The sequence below is a fragment of the Erithacus rubecula genome (assembly GCF_903797595.1).
Source record: "Erithacus rubecula genome assembly, chromosome: 3".
In the NCBI taxonomy this organism is placed as follows: domain Eukaryota; kingdom Metazoa; phylum Chordata; class Aves; order Passeriformes; family Muscicapidae; genus Erithacus; species Erithacus rubecula.
In genome coordinates this window covers 129,332,472-129,348,874 of record NC_136689.1, presented here as the reverse complement: position 1 = coordinate 129,348,874, position 16,403 = coordinate 129,332,472, and the positions used below count along the sequence as shown (strand labels likewise).

The following is a 16,403-nucleotide window of genomic DNA, read 5'->3' as shown; positions in this document are numbered from 1 at the left end:
TGAGCAAAGTGTAAGTACAGTACTTCAAATTAAATCAGAAGAATTGAGAACACTCAAGCTCTGGAAGTAGCAGCAGCTGAGTTAAGGCCAATGCAGAAAGCTGCACCTATAAAAGTAAGAGTACAAATGACTGAGTTACTTCAGTTGCATATAATTAGACCTATAAATACCAGCTTTCAAGTCCATTATCAGAAATGCAGTTACACAGGTCTCTGCTGCAGTAAGTGCTCTTTTCCTTTCAAGCATTTGGAATCGTGTATGGAGATCATTTCCATGCCAAGTACTGGAAGGGGGAAGGTATCTAAATGATGGTCAAACACTGGGTCTACCTAAGACAGGAAATTTCAACTGCTTGATGATTTAGCTTTAATTTGTTTGTGACCTTCTAATATACTTATCAATCTAAGGTGTTACTGCATGGTTAAATTGAACTGAATCTTTGTAAAGACTAAAAATAAAATTTAGAAATAAAGTCTTTAACCTAATAAAGTTGTCAAAGTCCACATAGAATATTCTTTTTTAATCTGTAATAATAATTGACATAAGTAAAAGCTGCTGCACTGGCAGTGTTGGAAAGCATCTTTTGGCTGACATGTTCCATGACAAGTTCTAACTCCTTTAGAAGTTGTGGGTTTTTTAATTGGTATTTCATTTAACTCAGATATTCTCCCTGATTAGGTGCTGATTGATTGGGTGGGGTTTTTTTGTCCTATTGGCTTTTTAAAAAAATGGAATTAATCAAGTCACTTTCAATAAATATGTGTTTTTTAGCTTGTGGAGATATTCCAGAACAAATTCGATCACCAAGCGGGACAATCACAAGTCCAGGGTGGCCCTCGGAGTATCCTGCCCGAATTAACTGTAGCTGGTACATCCATGCAAACCCAGGGGAGATCATTACTATAAGGTAACAGTGCTCCTGTATTTTCCATGTGGATTGAAGAAGTACCAGACATTTTTAACTGCCAGTTGTGCACATACCAGTTTTCTCTTCCTTTCTGTAAGTCAAAGGTTTCAGTGCTGTCTGGTTTTTGCCTTTGCTTTTATCTGATTTTCTTGCATATGTAGCATTTGTTTTTATCTGGAGAATTGGTGGAAAAATCTGTGTGCTCATTTGTTTGAATTTTTTCAATGTGTTTGAAACATAGGATTTTTTCATTAAAAAGTGTGTAGACTAAATGCTGTAATGCTTCATTGCTATGAGGTCTCTTGGTATGCTTAAAAATGTCAGGAACAAATAACGACTCAATAGATAAGACTGCAGTTTAGGAAAGCTGAGTTCTGTTGCAGGGAACTCCTCACAGTTTCACTTGTAACTTTTCTAAAGTAGTAATTTAAAAAACTTGTGGATTCAAGTTCTCATCAGTTCATTTCTGATTACTGATTTCTTTTAGCATCAGCATACAAGTTAGTGCTGCTTCATAGACTTGATTATGAAACTGCATTATGTGCAGGTTTTCTTTAGTCTCCAGTTCAGACTTGCTGACCCAAGAAACTGCTCTTCATTATGGAGTATTTGCTTTGACATCAGTTACTTGTTTAAATTCTGGTTCTTAATTTAAACAGTCTTTCTACTAATTATTTAACTGGCATAAATGCAATGTAAAGTAGGCAAAACTGTTCACCTACTAGAATGCTTTCTAAACTTTCCATACTGTTCATTTTTAATAAAGCTCCTTTTTTCTTTCATGTTGTTTTCTTCCACTCATACATATCACATTTCAGTTCTGACAGTGCTCTGTTGTCTGTACAGACCTGCATTTCACAGTCTTCCCCTCACACATCATTAGCATTGTCTTGGCTGAGTACAGTCCATGACATAATGCTTGGGTAGCCAAGCAGTACAACTGGGCAAAAGTCTTATCTGAAAACATAATTTTGAACAATTTAGATGTATTTGTAATGTCAAATCATGATACTGCCATAAGTGTAGCATTAGCTGAAATTGTGGTGAAATTTGAGTTAAAATCACTTAGTAGTATATGAAAGTCATTAAATAACACACATAAGAACGATTTCATTACCAGAATTATATATTAAGACAGTGTGTTTTTGTAGCAAAATTGCATTTCTAGCAGTTCCACAAAAGTGGTGAATGCAGTATTTTGTTTGACAGAATGGTTCCTTGCTCATAATAGGAAAGTATCGGCTCAAGGTTATACCCTTCTTTATCCTATATGGGTAGAGAAGCTACTCTTTTTATTTCAGAAGTAGTATTTCTTTATTTCAAAAAAAGAACTTCAGGCTAATTTTCATGTGTAGTAATTCAGCAGCTTGATTGTGTAATATTCAGTTCAGTAGCAATTTTGACCTTTTCTCTTTTTCAGCTTTCAAGATTTTGATGTTCAGGGTTCTCGACGATGCAGCTCAGATTGGTTAACAATTGGAAGCTACAAGAATATTGAAGGCTATAGAGCATGTGGCTCTTCCATTCCCTCACCATACATCTCTTCACAGGATCATGTTTGGATAAGGTTTCATTCAGATGATACCATCTCCAGAAAAGGCTTCAGATTAGCCTACTTTGCTGGTATGTTTCAAATGATACCTAGTATAATTTTATGGTTTTGCTTTTTGTTTGCTGTTTCCAGAATTGCTTCATTCTGATAGGGTACAGTACTGACTACAGTTCTTTCCTGTATTCAACTCAAGGTCTGTTGAAATCAGAGAAAATACAGATTAGGTAATGTATTTTGATCCCATGCACAATTTGTGTATTCTAAGTGGGAATAACAATAAGTAGATTGAATGATATTTGGGAATAAAAGGTTAGCCTGTAGTAGTAGGCATCTGGAAGTTCTTTTAACATAGTAATACTTGAAGTGTTTTCATCAGACTAAAATGAAGTTGTTAAAGTAGTTGGGTAAACTTTGGAGTATTTTGAGTGCCATGAGAGAGGAAAGAAATGGCAGGATTATTTTTTTTTATATTTCTCACAAAATTTGCATCATTTTTCCCATTTCCAGAAAGCATGCTATCTTTTAAAAAAATAATTCTTAAAAATCCCTTCCACGTGAATAGGATAGATTAATCCAGCCAAGTGCAGACATGGTTCTGTACATGCAAAATTTTTCTTCTGTAATTACAGGATGTGATAAAAAGCTAGTTACCAGTAGTAATAGTTTGAGTCTGTTTTGTGAGCTATTCTTGTTCTATTAGAGGTTGCCAGGAGAGAGGAGGAAACCAGTCATGGGTCAAGACTAGTTGCTAACTTTTCCTGGCTTTAAGAGGTATTACAGTTTTATGTAATGGCATGATTATGGTGTTCTACACCATGATCATCCCAAATACTGGATTAGATTTTTCTTGTTTTTCGAGTGATTTCATGTTACCTTGCTCCCTCCAAGTGTGTCTGTCCAGATGGCCTTCTGGCCACTCACTGGCCTGCTCCAGATCTCTATGCACACCAACTTTTGACTCCTCCATAAAACAGTTCATACTTGTAAACATACCCAATGCTACTCACCTTCAAAACAGTTCCTGCAAGACTCGGTAAATATACCCAGATCTCCTTTAGTCTAAGTTATATTTACTCCTGATTTGCACTCTGCACTCTTCTTACCTAGCTTCCTCCACTGTGTCAGTCTCTCACAAACAAGTTTCCAAGCAGGCTTATTCCTCTCTTATTATGTGTTCTCCAGTCTACAAAAAATCTCCTTCTCGGTTCAGCTCCTTGCACTTCAGCAGTCTTGGGGAAATAATGCATCCTTGCATTTGATGCTGGCCCAGCTTTCAGGGCTGTGGTCTACCTGAGTTTTGTTCACTGTCTCACCAAAAAATGTCAGGGAGCAGGGAAGAAGCCACTGGCTAATCAGTCGTCCTGTGCTGCTGTTTCTTCCAATGACCCAGGTAAACATTGTTACTCTTGAGTCAGGCATCAGCTTCTGCCCTTTTCACCTCCTACTCAAAGTAGGTGCAGAGGAAAGGCAGCATTCCTTCCTGAGTTTTGAGAAGGCAGGATACCTTGGATAAGAGTGTGGAATGGATGGGGGAGGTAAGCCATTGGCTTTGTAGAATTATTCTGCAAACCCTTTCCTCTCTTCTGCTCTGATCTTAAGTCAATTTCATTATGTAACCCCTCTTGGAAGAAGCTGTAACATTTTCAATAATAAGCAGTTTTTTCTGCAAATTGATTTCTTCTATTTTTATTGTTGATTAGAGTGCTTAAGACTTTAATCCTGTATTTTAAAATGTCTTTTTTGAAATAAATAAATTTAATTTTGGGAAGGCTTGTTTGTGTTTTAACAAACAAGCCTTACTGAAACTTTGGCTTGAGTTTGATCCCAATGTTTGATATAAAGGAAGTATTTCACAATTAAGGTGAAAGTCTAGTGTTTCAGGGAACAGAGTGGTCTTTTCATGTTTTAAATTAAAACTATTGTTCTGTATATAGGAGAAGAATTGACAGTTTAATAATCATCTGGTCATTTCTGCCTTTGAGTGTCAAAATAGGCACCTGAAATACTAACACTTGTTTGGTTTCTTCTCATCAGCATCATGTAGTAGCACTCATATTAATACCTCAATAAGTACTAATAGGTATTAATATTATATAGACTATTTAATTCAGTGTTTTTAAGGCTACTCTCACAGTTGACAAGTCATTGTAGAAAAAGGGATAAAAACAGTAATACATTAGTTACTTGGATGCAAGTTAGGCTTATCTGTGCTGCAGATTCCAAGTGCAAAAGTGACCATCAAGGGAGCCCCATGTTTAATATCTGATGTGAAAGATAGGTCATAGGAATTATTTGGATTAATACTTCTTTAAAGAAAATAATGTGTAAATATTTATATTTAACTTAAACCAGTAATGGGAAAGAAAAAAGCATTACAGGTGAGAAAGATACTGGACTAGAAAGTGCTTCTTTTATTTGTCTTTCTTCCCTCTGTCTTCCTCCTATTACTTAGCATTTATCAGCCTTTTTAATTATGGGAGTTGAAATGGGACAGAGTTTCCAAATGGTGATGTAGAGTGGAAAATAAAGTTATCAAAGCACAGAGGTCAATGGCCGCTGTAAATGCAGGGAAGACTTGTATTAGCACTTTGGCTACAATTGTACGTGGGTGCTGCTAATGATCTTGTGCTACCCTGAAGTCTTTTGTGGTGCAGCTTCCATAGTTAGTCTTATTTAGTACATCTCTTATCATTTTAAGACTCTAATTTTTGATTCATAGGTAAGTTTTCTTCATATAAGGATTGCAGGATTGGTGGTTACAAATGCTAAGTCAGGATCAATTATCCCAGCTCTTTTCTGGGATGTTTAGAAGTTTATGCAAGGAAGAGCTTGGGTTGAAATTGTGTCCTGTTTTGTTACTGCAATATTCCCATCCATATTTATAACTCCATGTTACAGCTTCCTTCTCAACCTCTTCCAGGTTCTGCAATACAGAAGGACAGAGCTAGATTATACTCAGTACTTGAACAGATACAATGATGCATATTCTACTACCTCCTACCTTCTATTCTGTTACCTCCTCCTATGGAGCACAGTCATTCAATTTAGGTAGGACTAGTCTAGCAGTTCAGTTTTACAGGTTTTAAATTCAAGGCCAAGGTTCCAACTTTGCTGTACTACTACTGTGATCCATATGTATGTGTGTGAGTGTACTATATATATAAATACTTATCTGTAACAGAACAGAAGATAGTATCATTTATACTGCATCTGTTCTTCAGATTTTTTTGTAGTGAAATGAAAAGTGTTCTGAAAATTAGTCACTGGCAGCACATACATTTTGCTCTACTTCTTGAGTCTCTGAAAGTAAATTTGTAGCCATGCTTGTAATATTTATCCTCTTGATGATTTCATGTTTTCCTGCATTCACTTTTTTAAATCTTCAGCATTTGTGAAATGTAAAACTTGTGTTACACTATTCTAAAGAAAAATTACTATTTTAAGTTAGAGTATTTATTTTTAATGCTTTCTAAGAAGTATTAAAATAGAAAAAAAAAGGAGAAGTATGATATGACTTGACCTATCACAGCAGATTAGTTCCTGCAAAAAAAATTGAAGCTAGCTGTGAAAACTTTTATAATGTTGTATAGTAAAGCACTGGAACTTTAAAAATACTTGGTTGGGGAAGACCCTGAAGAGCCTAATCAGACACTAGTTGGCCTTGTTTTGAGCAGATGATTTTATTAGATGCACTCCATTCCAATCTGAATTGTTATCTTGTAAAAAAGATAGAACATGATTCTCCTGGATGCATTAGGATTTCGGTGAGTTCATCATGCTCTTTCCTGTTTCCTTATTAAAACCTTAGGTATAGGGCTCCTTACAATGAATGTGTATTTGTCTAGTTCATTTTCAGAATTACTGCTTGTAGGACCATCTCCATTGCAGACTTGTTTTAAATATTTAGACCATGACAATTTGTTTTATAGAAGATTTTGCAGTCTCTACTGTGGTGTGTAGAAATAACTGATTAAAAGTGATGCAGCAGTGTTTGACTCAGCTAAATTGTTGCAGAACTGAAATAACTTGGATCCCAGGTGTGCTTCTGTGTTCAGCATGGCTGGAAGTTTAGTTAGTAAAGGCAAGCATGCGTTTTTTGCATTTGTTGCATTCCCATCTTACTTGCTGCAGGAGAGACAGGAGCAAACAGTGGGAAAAGGAGAGGACAAGATGTTTCTTTCTTTGGTTGGTGGTAATATGTAATCGTCAGCTGTCAGCTTCTCTCTGCTTTAGGTCCTTTGGTTCAAAGTAGAAACCTCCAAAAGCAGAAAATAGTCTGACTGCTTTACTGGGAAAGAATTTGAGGAGATAACGGGTGCTGCAGCACAAAATGTTTCTGAATTTTGGGTGATAGATGAGTGTTTTCCTAACTTCTAGCATTTTAGAAGGCAGATTTCTCAATAGCTATAATTGAACATTGTTTCTTGCTTGGGTTAAAGTTACTTGACTGAAATCAGCTAAGGATAAGGTTTTCATGCAGATGTGTTGATAGAGTTTTGACTTGAAAAAAATGTTTTGTCTTGAAATTTGCTGAAACTTCCCATGGTTTAAAGACACTTTGCTTTGCCCTTCTGAAGTACCTGGTGCAGCAAATAAATGTGCAACACAAACCATAAAGTGGTAAACTCTTAAGAATTTTTATTTTCTTTTTTTTTTACTTTCAGGGAAATCTGATGAACCAAGTTGTGATTGTGACCAGTTTCATTGTGCTAATGGGAAGTGTATTCCAGAAAGTTGGAAATGTAACAATATGGATGAATGTGGAGACAACTCGGATGAAGAAATCTGTGCCAAAGCTAATCCTCCAACAGCTTCTTCCTTTCAGCCTTGTGCAAACAATCAGTTCCAGTGTCTTTCCCGCTTTACCAAGCTTTACACTTGCCTTCCAGAATCTTTAAAATGTGATGGTAACATTGATTGTCTTGACCTGGGAGATGAAATAGACTGTGATGTGCCAACATGTGGGCAGTGGTTGAAATACTTTTATGGTACTTTCAGTTCTCCCAACTATCCTGACTTCTATCCACCTGGCAGCAACTGCACCTGGCTGATAGACACTGGTGATCATCGCAAAGTAATCTTGCGATTCACCGACTTTAAACTTGATGGTACAGGTTATGGAGACTATGTCAAAATATATGATGGATTAGAGGAGAATCCACGGAGGCTGCTGCGTGTACTGACAGCATTTGATTCTCATGCTCCCCTCACAGTTGTTTCATCCTCAGGACAGATAAGAGTGCATTTTTGTGCTGACAAAGTGAATGCTGCAAGAGGGTTCAATGCAACCTATCAAGTTGATGGCTTCTGTTTGCCCTGGGAAATCCCATGCGGTGGAAATTGGGGGTGCTACACAGAGCAGCAACGCTGCGATGGCTACTGGCACTGTCCAAATGGAAGGGATGAAACCAACTGCACCATGTGCCAAAGAGATGAGTTCCCCTGCTCTCGAAATGGTGTTTGCTACCCTCGTTCAGATCGCTGCAACTACCAGAACCATTGCCCTAATGGTTCAGATGAAAAGAATTGTTTCTTCTGTCAGCCAGGCAATTTTCACTGTAAAAATAACCGCTGTGTGTTTGAGAGCTGGGTTTGTGATTCTCAAGATGACTGTGGCGATGGCAGTGATGAAGAGAATTGCCCAGTCATTGTGCCCACTAGAGTGATAACTGCAGCTGTCATTGGGAGTCTTATTTGTGGATTGCTGCTTGTCATTGCACTGGGATGTACTTGCAAATTGTACTCACTCAGGATGTTTGAGCGAAGGTAAGTAGAACTCAAGCTTATTAAATGTTTTGGTATTTTCTGTTGTTTGCACTTGAAGCAGATTGCCATATGGATATTGTTGCACATGATTTATAAAAACATTGCTCCTTTTTCTTTTCTTTGATAGTGAAAAGAGGTTAGTTACTTTTAGAGTTTATCCGGTTGGAAGGGACCCATAAGGAATATCAAGTGCAACTCCCTGCTTCTTGCAGGACTTCTAAAGCTAAACCTTGTTATGACCTATCGCTGAGCATTGTCCAGATGTGCCTTGAACTCTGAAGACTGGGTGCCATGACTCAGTTTCCTGGGGAGCCTGTTCCAGGGATTGACTACTCTCCCAGTGAAGTAAAGAAGATAGAAGTATTCTGATCACTTCATTATAGAGGGTTAAAGCTTTCAGATGGTGTTACCAAAAAGGAAGTGTGGGAAAACTGCAGTTAATTAATTTGCAATTTATATCACAGTTCTGTATATAACAGCGTGTCTCTTCTCTTGTAGGCTAGTTCATACCAGGATTACATATCCTTCCATCTTTTACAATAATATAAGCGTTACTCGTGGTGCTTTTTATATTTAGCCCATGGGTTTGGACTGGTTTGTTTACTTGTTTTTAAGAAATTTATTTTTGGGTCGGGTTTTTTTTTGCTCTCATTTCAGCTGGACAGACTCACAGGAATGACTTTATATTCTTTTCCAATTAAATTAGCAAAACTTCATCTTTTGAAGTTTTCTATTTCAGATTATAATAGTCTGATGTACTTTCATTCACTTACACATAGATACATATATAAATCAGTGTCTTATGTATTCTGAAATTTCTTTTCTCTTTGAAAGATCATTTGAAACTCATTTGTCAAGGGTTGAGGCTGAACTGTTAAGAAGAGAAGCCCCTCCATCCTATGGACAATTAATTGCCCAGGGTTTAATTCCACCAGTTGAAGATTTCCCTGTTTGTTCCCCAAATCAGGTAAGATTTCAAAATAGCAAACAGATAATTTAAATTTTAAGGAGACTAAAATGAAGATATTTTAATTTTCATTTGCTTCCCTTTCCTTTACAGCATTTCCTTTTTCTCCTTTCAAGTCAATAGTGTTATACAAATTATTAACCCTTGAACAAAATCATGATATAGTAGCACCATAGTAACACTTTATTTTGTTGATAATGCCAGTAATGCATACTATAGAACCCCCTTTTGCATGAAAAGTAATAGATTGGTAGATCTAACTGTATGTTCCATATTAGTGTTGTGAAAGTAAAGATTGCAAGGTGGCACTTTGTTATTAGGGTAAGAAGACCTAAATTTCTGATGCAGAATGGTAGTTCACATGCACAGTGTGTAGGTGCATTCATGCCTGCTGTGCATAATAGGATGATGGAGAAGGGCAGGGTGTAATATCATATAAAATTATCATGACTGAGTAACAAAGCAAAGCTAGTAAATGGCAGTTGATAGTTTCTAGTCAACTGTATTCAGAGGTGGATGATGGGGGCATTTCTTACTTGGTTAATAAATTAATTTCTGTCAAAAAACTTTTTAAGTAGTTAAAAATGTGTTTTGGTTATAAAGGTCTTGCAAGAAATAGAAGAAAAGTAGAGCTGTGTTCTATTAGAGTTGGCATTAATTATATTGTTGTTACAGTTAATACAGCAAAGTTATTGTAAGAAAATTACATGACTATCACATATTCTTTCATGCTCACATGTTCACCAGCAGCTAGGAGCTATCACAAAAGATTTTGCAGAGGAAAAGAGGAAAATAAATTGCAGTTTTCATTAGAGGCTTTAAAAAAACACTGAAGATTTTTTGGATAGCTAAATTAGCACTGAACTTTATCAGTGAATTTAATAAACATCTGTAGGGAACCCTGTAGAATCCCTTGTTCTTTTTCAGTGAGTAACTGTGGCTATAATAAAGATCAGTATGTTTTAGTTCCAAACTAATTCTGTACTTTTACAAATTTGGCTTGCCGTCCTCTTTCCTAAAAAAATTAAGCTTCACCAGTTTATGATGGATCTATGTTCATAAGTCTCTTGAAGTAGGGTTAGCTCAAAAATAGTCCCTGGAGACAATGCAGCTGTCATGATGTGCAAGTCCTCTAGTACAGGTAACTTGGAACAAACCAGTGTTTCCTGCAGGTGCCTACCTTGTGTGGAGCACTTCAGGTTTGGTGTACATGAATATGTGTAGGAACAATTACGAATTTTAGAAAAACCTAGAAAAACCTTGCACCCTTTTTCACCTTGAAATCCCATAAAGGTGGCGTAAAGATCTTGGGTTTTACTAAAATGAATTCTCCTCATAGAGAGGACAGTTCTGAAAAACCTAGATGTGTGGTGACTGCAATCAGAGACTGGTATTGGAGTTTTTAAAAATCTGTGTAATTACTGAAATTTTCTGTACTCTTCAGTTTGACTTAAATTGAATTAACCACTGTTTATTTGGATACATTTTAAGTTCATTTCAGAATATATTGGAATTATATGGCAAACTTTTGTAATTAAGCATAAAAAAATGTAGTTGCTTCATAGTTTTTCTATGTAATAATCATTTTACACTCCATAAAATATTGATGCATATACAATAGTTTTGAACAGTGAGAGTGTTACTGAATTCCCATTATGAACACCAGTATATCAAATAAGACTTGTGGCCTTGAAAACTGAAGTTTTCAGTTTGCTATACTGAGGAATTACCTAGCATAGAAATAAGAAATAGTAGTGAGCAGGTCGTCAAAAGTAATGAAAATGTCATTCTAGAACATTGATGTTTCCATGATAAAAGCTTTACTCATATTTAACCAATGAAGTTTCATTGTTTAAAATCTCTGTTCTTCAGAGGAGACATTAGTCAAAACTCAAGGCAATGTAAATTGAATTTTATTAATTACAAACCTCGATTTTTTTATGGTCAAGTGTTGGGACAAGAGAGTCGGTATTAATTCAAGGTGTATTAAAATTTGTTTTCAGTGAAATACTCATTTTAAGATTGCAAATCTGTCTAGGACTGGAGATACTTATTCAAGATTTGCTAGAAGTCTCAAGCTGTAGGAATGTGGGATGCTCTGATTTCAGTGTAGTGCTTTCTGCCTAAAACTGATGCATGCTTTCAGAGCTGGATTTTCAAAGATGAGTAGCCGTGTCTTCAGTAGCTTTTAAAAGTAAGGCTGCTGTACACACATACTGCATGCTTGAATTCAGACATCCTGTGAACTAGGGAAGGGAAGAGGTAGGTTGTGCATGAGATATCTTTTGGATATTCTGCTGTCTTCTCTAAAGGGTGGTGGAAGGGAGATGATGGTGACAGCATGAGAACACTAAATTTCAGGTTTTATAAATGAAGGGAAATACATGCATATATTTTAAGAGTTTAATCAGGAAATTGCTCTTCTGAAGAATATTCTACTTTTTTGCCATAATCTTCATGAAAAGTTGTGAATATGGGCTTTATCCTCTAATTAAACACATTTGTGAATATTGCTAGAATGATGGGCATTTGGAAGATCTTATACCCTGTTTGAAAATGGAGCTACTTAGCTGAGGCAATGCGTTCTCTAAGTTTGAGTTCAGGATTCCTAAGACAAAGGAGTTTGTGTTATTATGTTTGTGTTACTTTACAGTTGAAAAGTTATACTGGATTCTAAACAGGAAAATTCAGGCATGCATTCTTCCATAGCTGGATAACTGGAAAATGTATAAATGAATGTGGGAAATTTAAAGTTTAGAACACATAAAATAATTTTATCTGAATAGAAGCATTCAAGCATTTTGAAATGGGAATTAACTGATTATACCAGAAAGGGGGAAAAAACACAAACTATAAGCCTGTGCTGGAGAAGTTACTTAATTTAGTCCCTTTGAGGCAGCCCTGTGATAGTGGATAAAGAAGGCAGCCACCTTTTGTTAAGTATTTCTCAGAAAGACATTGTTTACAAATCCGAAACTTTTCGAGACATGTTTCTATTTGCTGTACTGTTAAAATCTGCGATGACTCCCTTTTTGGTAAGACTGTTAGTAAAAGATTTTGTATGCCTGCTCTACTGGCTCTGTAGTTGTACTTTCTTTAGTCAGTGTTCCATATCCAGACTACGGTGCCTATAATGCTTTTCACATTGTCTGTATTTAGAGATCCTTGATTAGGGCAGAAATATACCTTGTATAGAAGTCATTGCTCTTTTATTGCCTTTACATATGTATTTCCACTTAACTTGGCTGTTTATATTTTTTTTTCCTCTAGAGCATCTAGATTTATGTCCACTTTTTTTTAAATAGCCTATTGCTACATATACCAGTTCCTTATTAAGAGAGATGCAACATTTTCTAATATTTATGATTCTACATTTAACTTTGCTAAATGCTGTTTTGCAGTTATCATTATTTCTTTTCTAGAACAGTACCAGCAGACTGTCAGTGCTTGATTGTTGCTTGTCTTCTCATTTAGGCTTCAGTTCTTGAAAACCTGAGGCTGGCAGTACGATCTCAGCTTGGATTTACCTCGATCAGACTTCCTATTGCTGGCAGATCAAGTAACTTTTGGAATCGAATTTTTAATTTTGCGAGGTCACGTCATTCTGGATCGTTGGCATTGGTCTCGGCGGATGGAGATGATGTTGCCAGCCAAAGTACTAGTAGAGAAGCTGAAAGAAATAATACTCACAGAGGTTTGTTTTCAGTTGAATCTGATGATACAGACACAGAAAATGAAAGAAGAGACACAGCAGGAGCAGTTGGTGGTGTTGCTGCCACCTTGCCTCAAAAAGTCCCTCCTGCAACAGCAATAGAAGCAGCAGTGGGAGCGTGTGGGAGTTCCTCTGCTCAGAGCAGCAGCTGCAGTACCACGGATGGTGGAAGAGAAGTGACAAGTGTAGAGCCCCCAAGCACAAGTCCTGCACGGCACCAGCTCTCGAGCGCACTGAGCCGTATGACTCAAGGCTTACGCTGGGTACGCTTTACTTTAGGGAGATCGAGCTCAGTGAATCAGAACCAAAGTCCTTTGAGACAGCTTGATAATGGGGTAAGTGGAAGAGAAGAGGATGATGATGTTGAAATGTTAATTCCAGTCTCTGATGTAGCATCAGACTTTGACATGAATGACTGTTCAAGACCTCTACTTGATCTCAGCTCAGATCAAGGACCAGGGCTTAGACAGCCTTACAGTGCAACACATCACAGTGTAAGGTCGTGCGGTCGAGATGGCCCCTGTGAGAGCTGTGGCATCGTACACACTGCCCAGATACCCGACTCTTGCCTAGAGGCAACAGTGAAAAATGAAACTAGTGACGATGAGGCATTATTACTCTGCTAGGTACGGATTGTTTAGGAAAGATTGTGTACAAGTTGGAGCAATATCTGTCATTGTTTTGTACTTCACAGTTAAAATTAGTTTTAGTTTTAAAAAATCCAGGACAACATTATGTTAAAGCTATTTTAGCCTGTGTGGTTGATTAAACTTGTTATACTGGATGACATTATGGAACTATGAGAGTGAACGTTTTAATGGCTCTGAATACACAATGTGTGTATCCAGTATAATCGGATTACTCTTTAAACTGAAGTTTTCCCCATTAGTTTCAAATTTAGTTTATCCTGGTACTATAGTTTGAACCTGAAACACGGCTGCTCAAGACTTATTGGCTGCCTGTTTAACCCCATATTAACAGGTGAATTTGTACAGAATTATTTTCCTTTAGGAATTGACTCTGTTGTATTATTGCCAACATACTTGTAACTTAATATACTAAATACTGGTAAGAATTGTTAATGTAAAATATGTACTTTTCTTTGAGTTTATTCAACATTTGTCTAAATATTCTTGAATTTCATCATAATGTGAACTTAATTAAAGGGAGGAGAAACTTTCTCCAGAAGCATTCTTTTTCTTTCAGAAGTACAAAATGCGATGATACATGAAATTTAGGCATAATAGATAAACTGATGGCAAAAGCTTTTTTTAGCACTGGCTTTCCTAAACTGCAATCTAATATGGTACAAGCCAAATAGTATGTAAAATCCCCAGTCATTAGTCTTTTTGATTTGAAGTAAAAAAGGGCCGAAGATATTACAATATGTGTTAGTTCTTTAAATATCCAATATGTACAAATACACTACAGAATAAGTTCCAACTGGTAATAGATCTTTCCCTGATACTGTAGGTATAAAGCTTGTTTGGACTCAAGGGATTTGCACTAAAATCATATTAAGGTCTCTAATGAGCTTAGTGCACAAGCACTATCACTTTAAGTACTATTATTGTCTAATATTGCAATGGCTATATATTTCCATGGCTCTTTTCTTGGGGTGTTGCATTTTTGTTGCAATTGAATTTGCTTTACTAATTCCCTATTTATTCATTGTATTTAAAAACTGGTTTACTCAGTCACAGACTGGTTGTTTAAAAGAAACCAAAAGAAAACCCTTTTAGTGTATTTTTTAATATTACATGTTGGAGCAAAACAGATCTGTGAGAAAAAAAGCTCATAACTTCCAATTTTGTGATAAGCAGGTTAATACGTGGCTACTAGTGTAACAACAAGAAATTACACCTTTTAAAAACAAAACTGTCAACTACTGTTTTATTTATTCTTTGCCAGTCTGTTTTTAGTAGGCTTAAAGATCCAGTATGAAATGTATTTGTGTGTGATTGTATGCTATTTATTAAATTTTAAATACTTTGTTGAATGTCATTTTAAAGCATGTTTAAAGTCTTGTGCATTTCTGTCGTGTTATGCTGTCGGGCAGAACTGACTAAAATTTTAATATGTATCAAAATTAAATTGAATTTTTGTTATGTTTTTGAGGTACTTTTAAAGATGAATCCAAGGTCTGTCTGGCTTTTTATTTTTTTTAAATCCTCATCTCTGAAGTACAAATCACATGCAGAAGAAACAATTGAATGGATTCCAAAGTGTATATATCTTCTCCCTCTTCTCTTCATTCACAGACACTGGGATGAGAAAAATAAGTGATTTTACCATCTGGTTGATTTTTTTCATGAGCGTTAGCAGGTAAATTCTAAGTTCAGGATGCAAAAATACAGATTTGTGCTTTTGAGGAACCTTATGTGCAATACAGTTATAAAAGATTTTATTATAACCCATGCGGTTTCAAGTTTCAGAACAGATCACATCACACTGGTACCAGATCCGGTACAAGTTGGCCCATAATTACACATACTTAAGTAAAAATCATCAATGGCCATTTTTATTCACATTGAATAATATCTAAATCTGTGGGTAATCTTTAGTCTGATTTCAGTAGCATTGCTTATAGAGCAGGCAGCTTTGCAATAGGAACATGGTAACACACCCTGAAGTATATGTGAACAGTATGTCCTGGTATAAAATACTGGGTTTTTAAACCTTCCTAATTAAATTAATTGTCATTTACAAGTGGTTGTAGATGCTTGTCCCTGAGGCAGATAAATTTTACAGGAAGAGTCTTCACAGAATACCTTCGGTGTTTAACACACATAGTGATCTAAATTTGTTCCATTAGATGCCCCAAATAGCATGTACCTATGGACTCCATATTGCAGATGTAAAAAGAACACAATGTTCAGTTTGTTTTAAAGGAGAAATGCTACACATTTAACTGAGAAGTTGGATTTGATTGATAATTTGGAAAATTGTAAATAAAATTCATATTTGTATGAGGTAAATTTGTTGCAGTGATTTTCTTTTCTTAGTGATAATAAAAGGAGTGATTGATTTTTGAGTAGTGTATGAGTGGTTGCTTTTTGTTTAGTTTGGGTTTTTTGAGATTTCTGATAAGACTTTACTACCCTGTTTTTTATGCTGGAGAGCTTGAATTAGTGTTTTGTTTAATTATTTCTTGATTTAACTGTGCTACAATATTAAGGCAGTTTGATAAAAAGTCAGAATTATTTACTGTGGAATTACCTTGTTTCCTGCAATAAATCACTTTTATCTGCCAGCTTTGAAGAATTTAGGTTATTGTGAAGCAAGTTTCTTTTCTCATATAAAGTTATTTAAACTTTGTCATCATTCTTTTTGACATACCACACTTCTTTTGTCATTTGTTTTTTGCACTGAAACTTTGCTGACTGAGGGGGCTGACTGAGCTTCAAATGATGCAAGTGCTTGTTTTGTTTCCAGAGTAAAGTTCATTTTCAGTACATGTTCAGCAAGTGTTGCAGATAACTCTTCTTTCAAAACAGGT

The 16,403-nt window shown here is 36.0% G+C and overlaps 1 protein-coding gene across 1 annotated transcript in view; it reads left to right on the top strand.

Annotated features, from left to right (window-relative positions):
- Nucleotides 1-15,882, top strand: part of LRP12 (LDL receptor related protein 12) — a 50,143-nt gene extending 34,261 nt beyond the window's left edge. The window contains exons 3-7 of the mRNA XM_079302770.1: nucleotides 772-907; nucleotides 2,328-2,530; nucleotides 7,124-8,225; nucleotides 9,060-9,192; nucleotides 12,667-15,882. Of these exons, the coding sequence (XP_079158896.1) occupies nucleotides 772-907; nucleotides 2,328-2,530; nucleotides 7,124-8,225; nucleotides 9,060-9,192; nucleotides 12,667-13,530 (2,438 nt within the window). The 3' untranslated portion in view covers nucleotides 13,531-15,882. The remainder of the gene's footprint in view (nucleotides 1-771; nucleotides 908-2,327; nucleotides 2,531-7,123; nucleotides 8,226-9,059; nucleotides 9,193-12,666) is intronic.
- The last annotated feature ends 521 nt before the right edge of the window (nucleotides 15,883-16,403 follow it).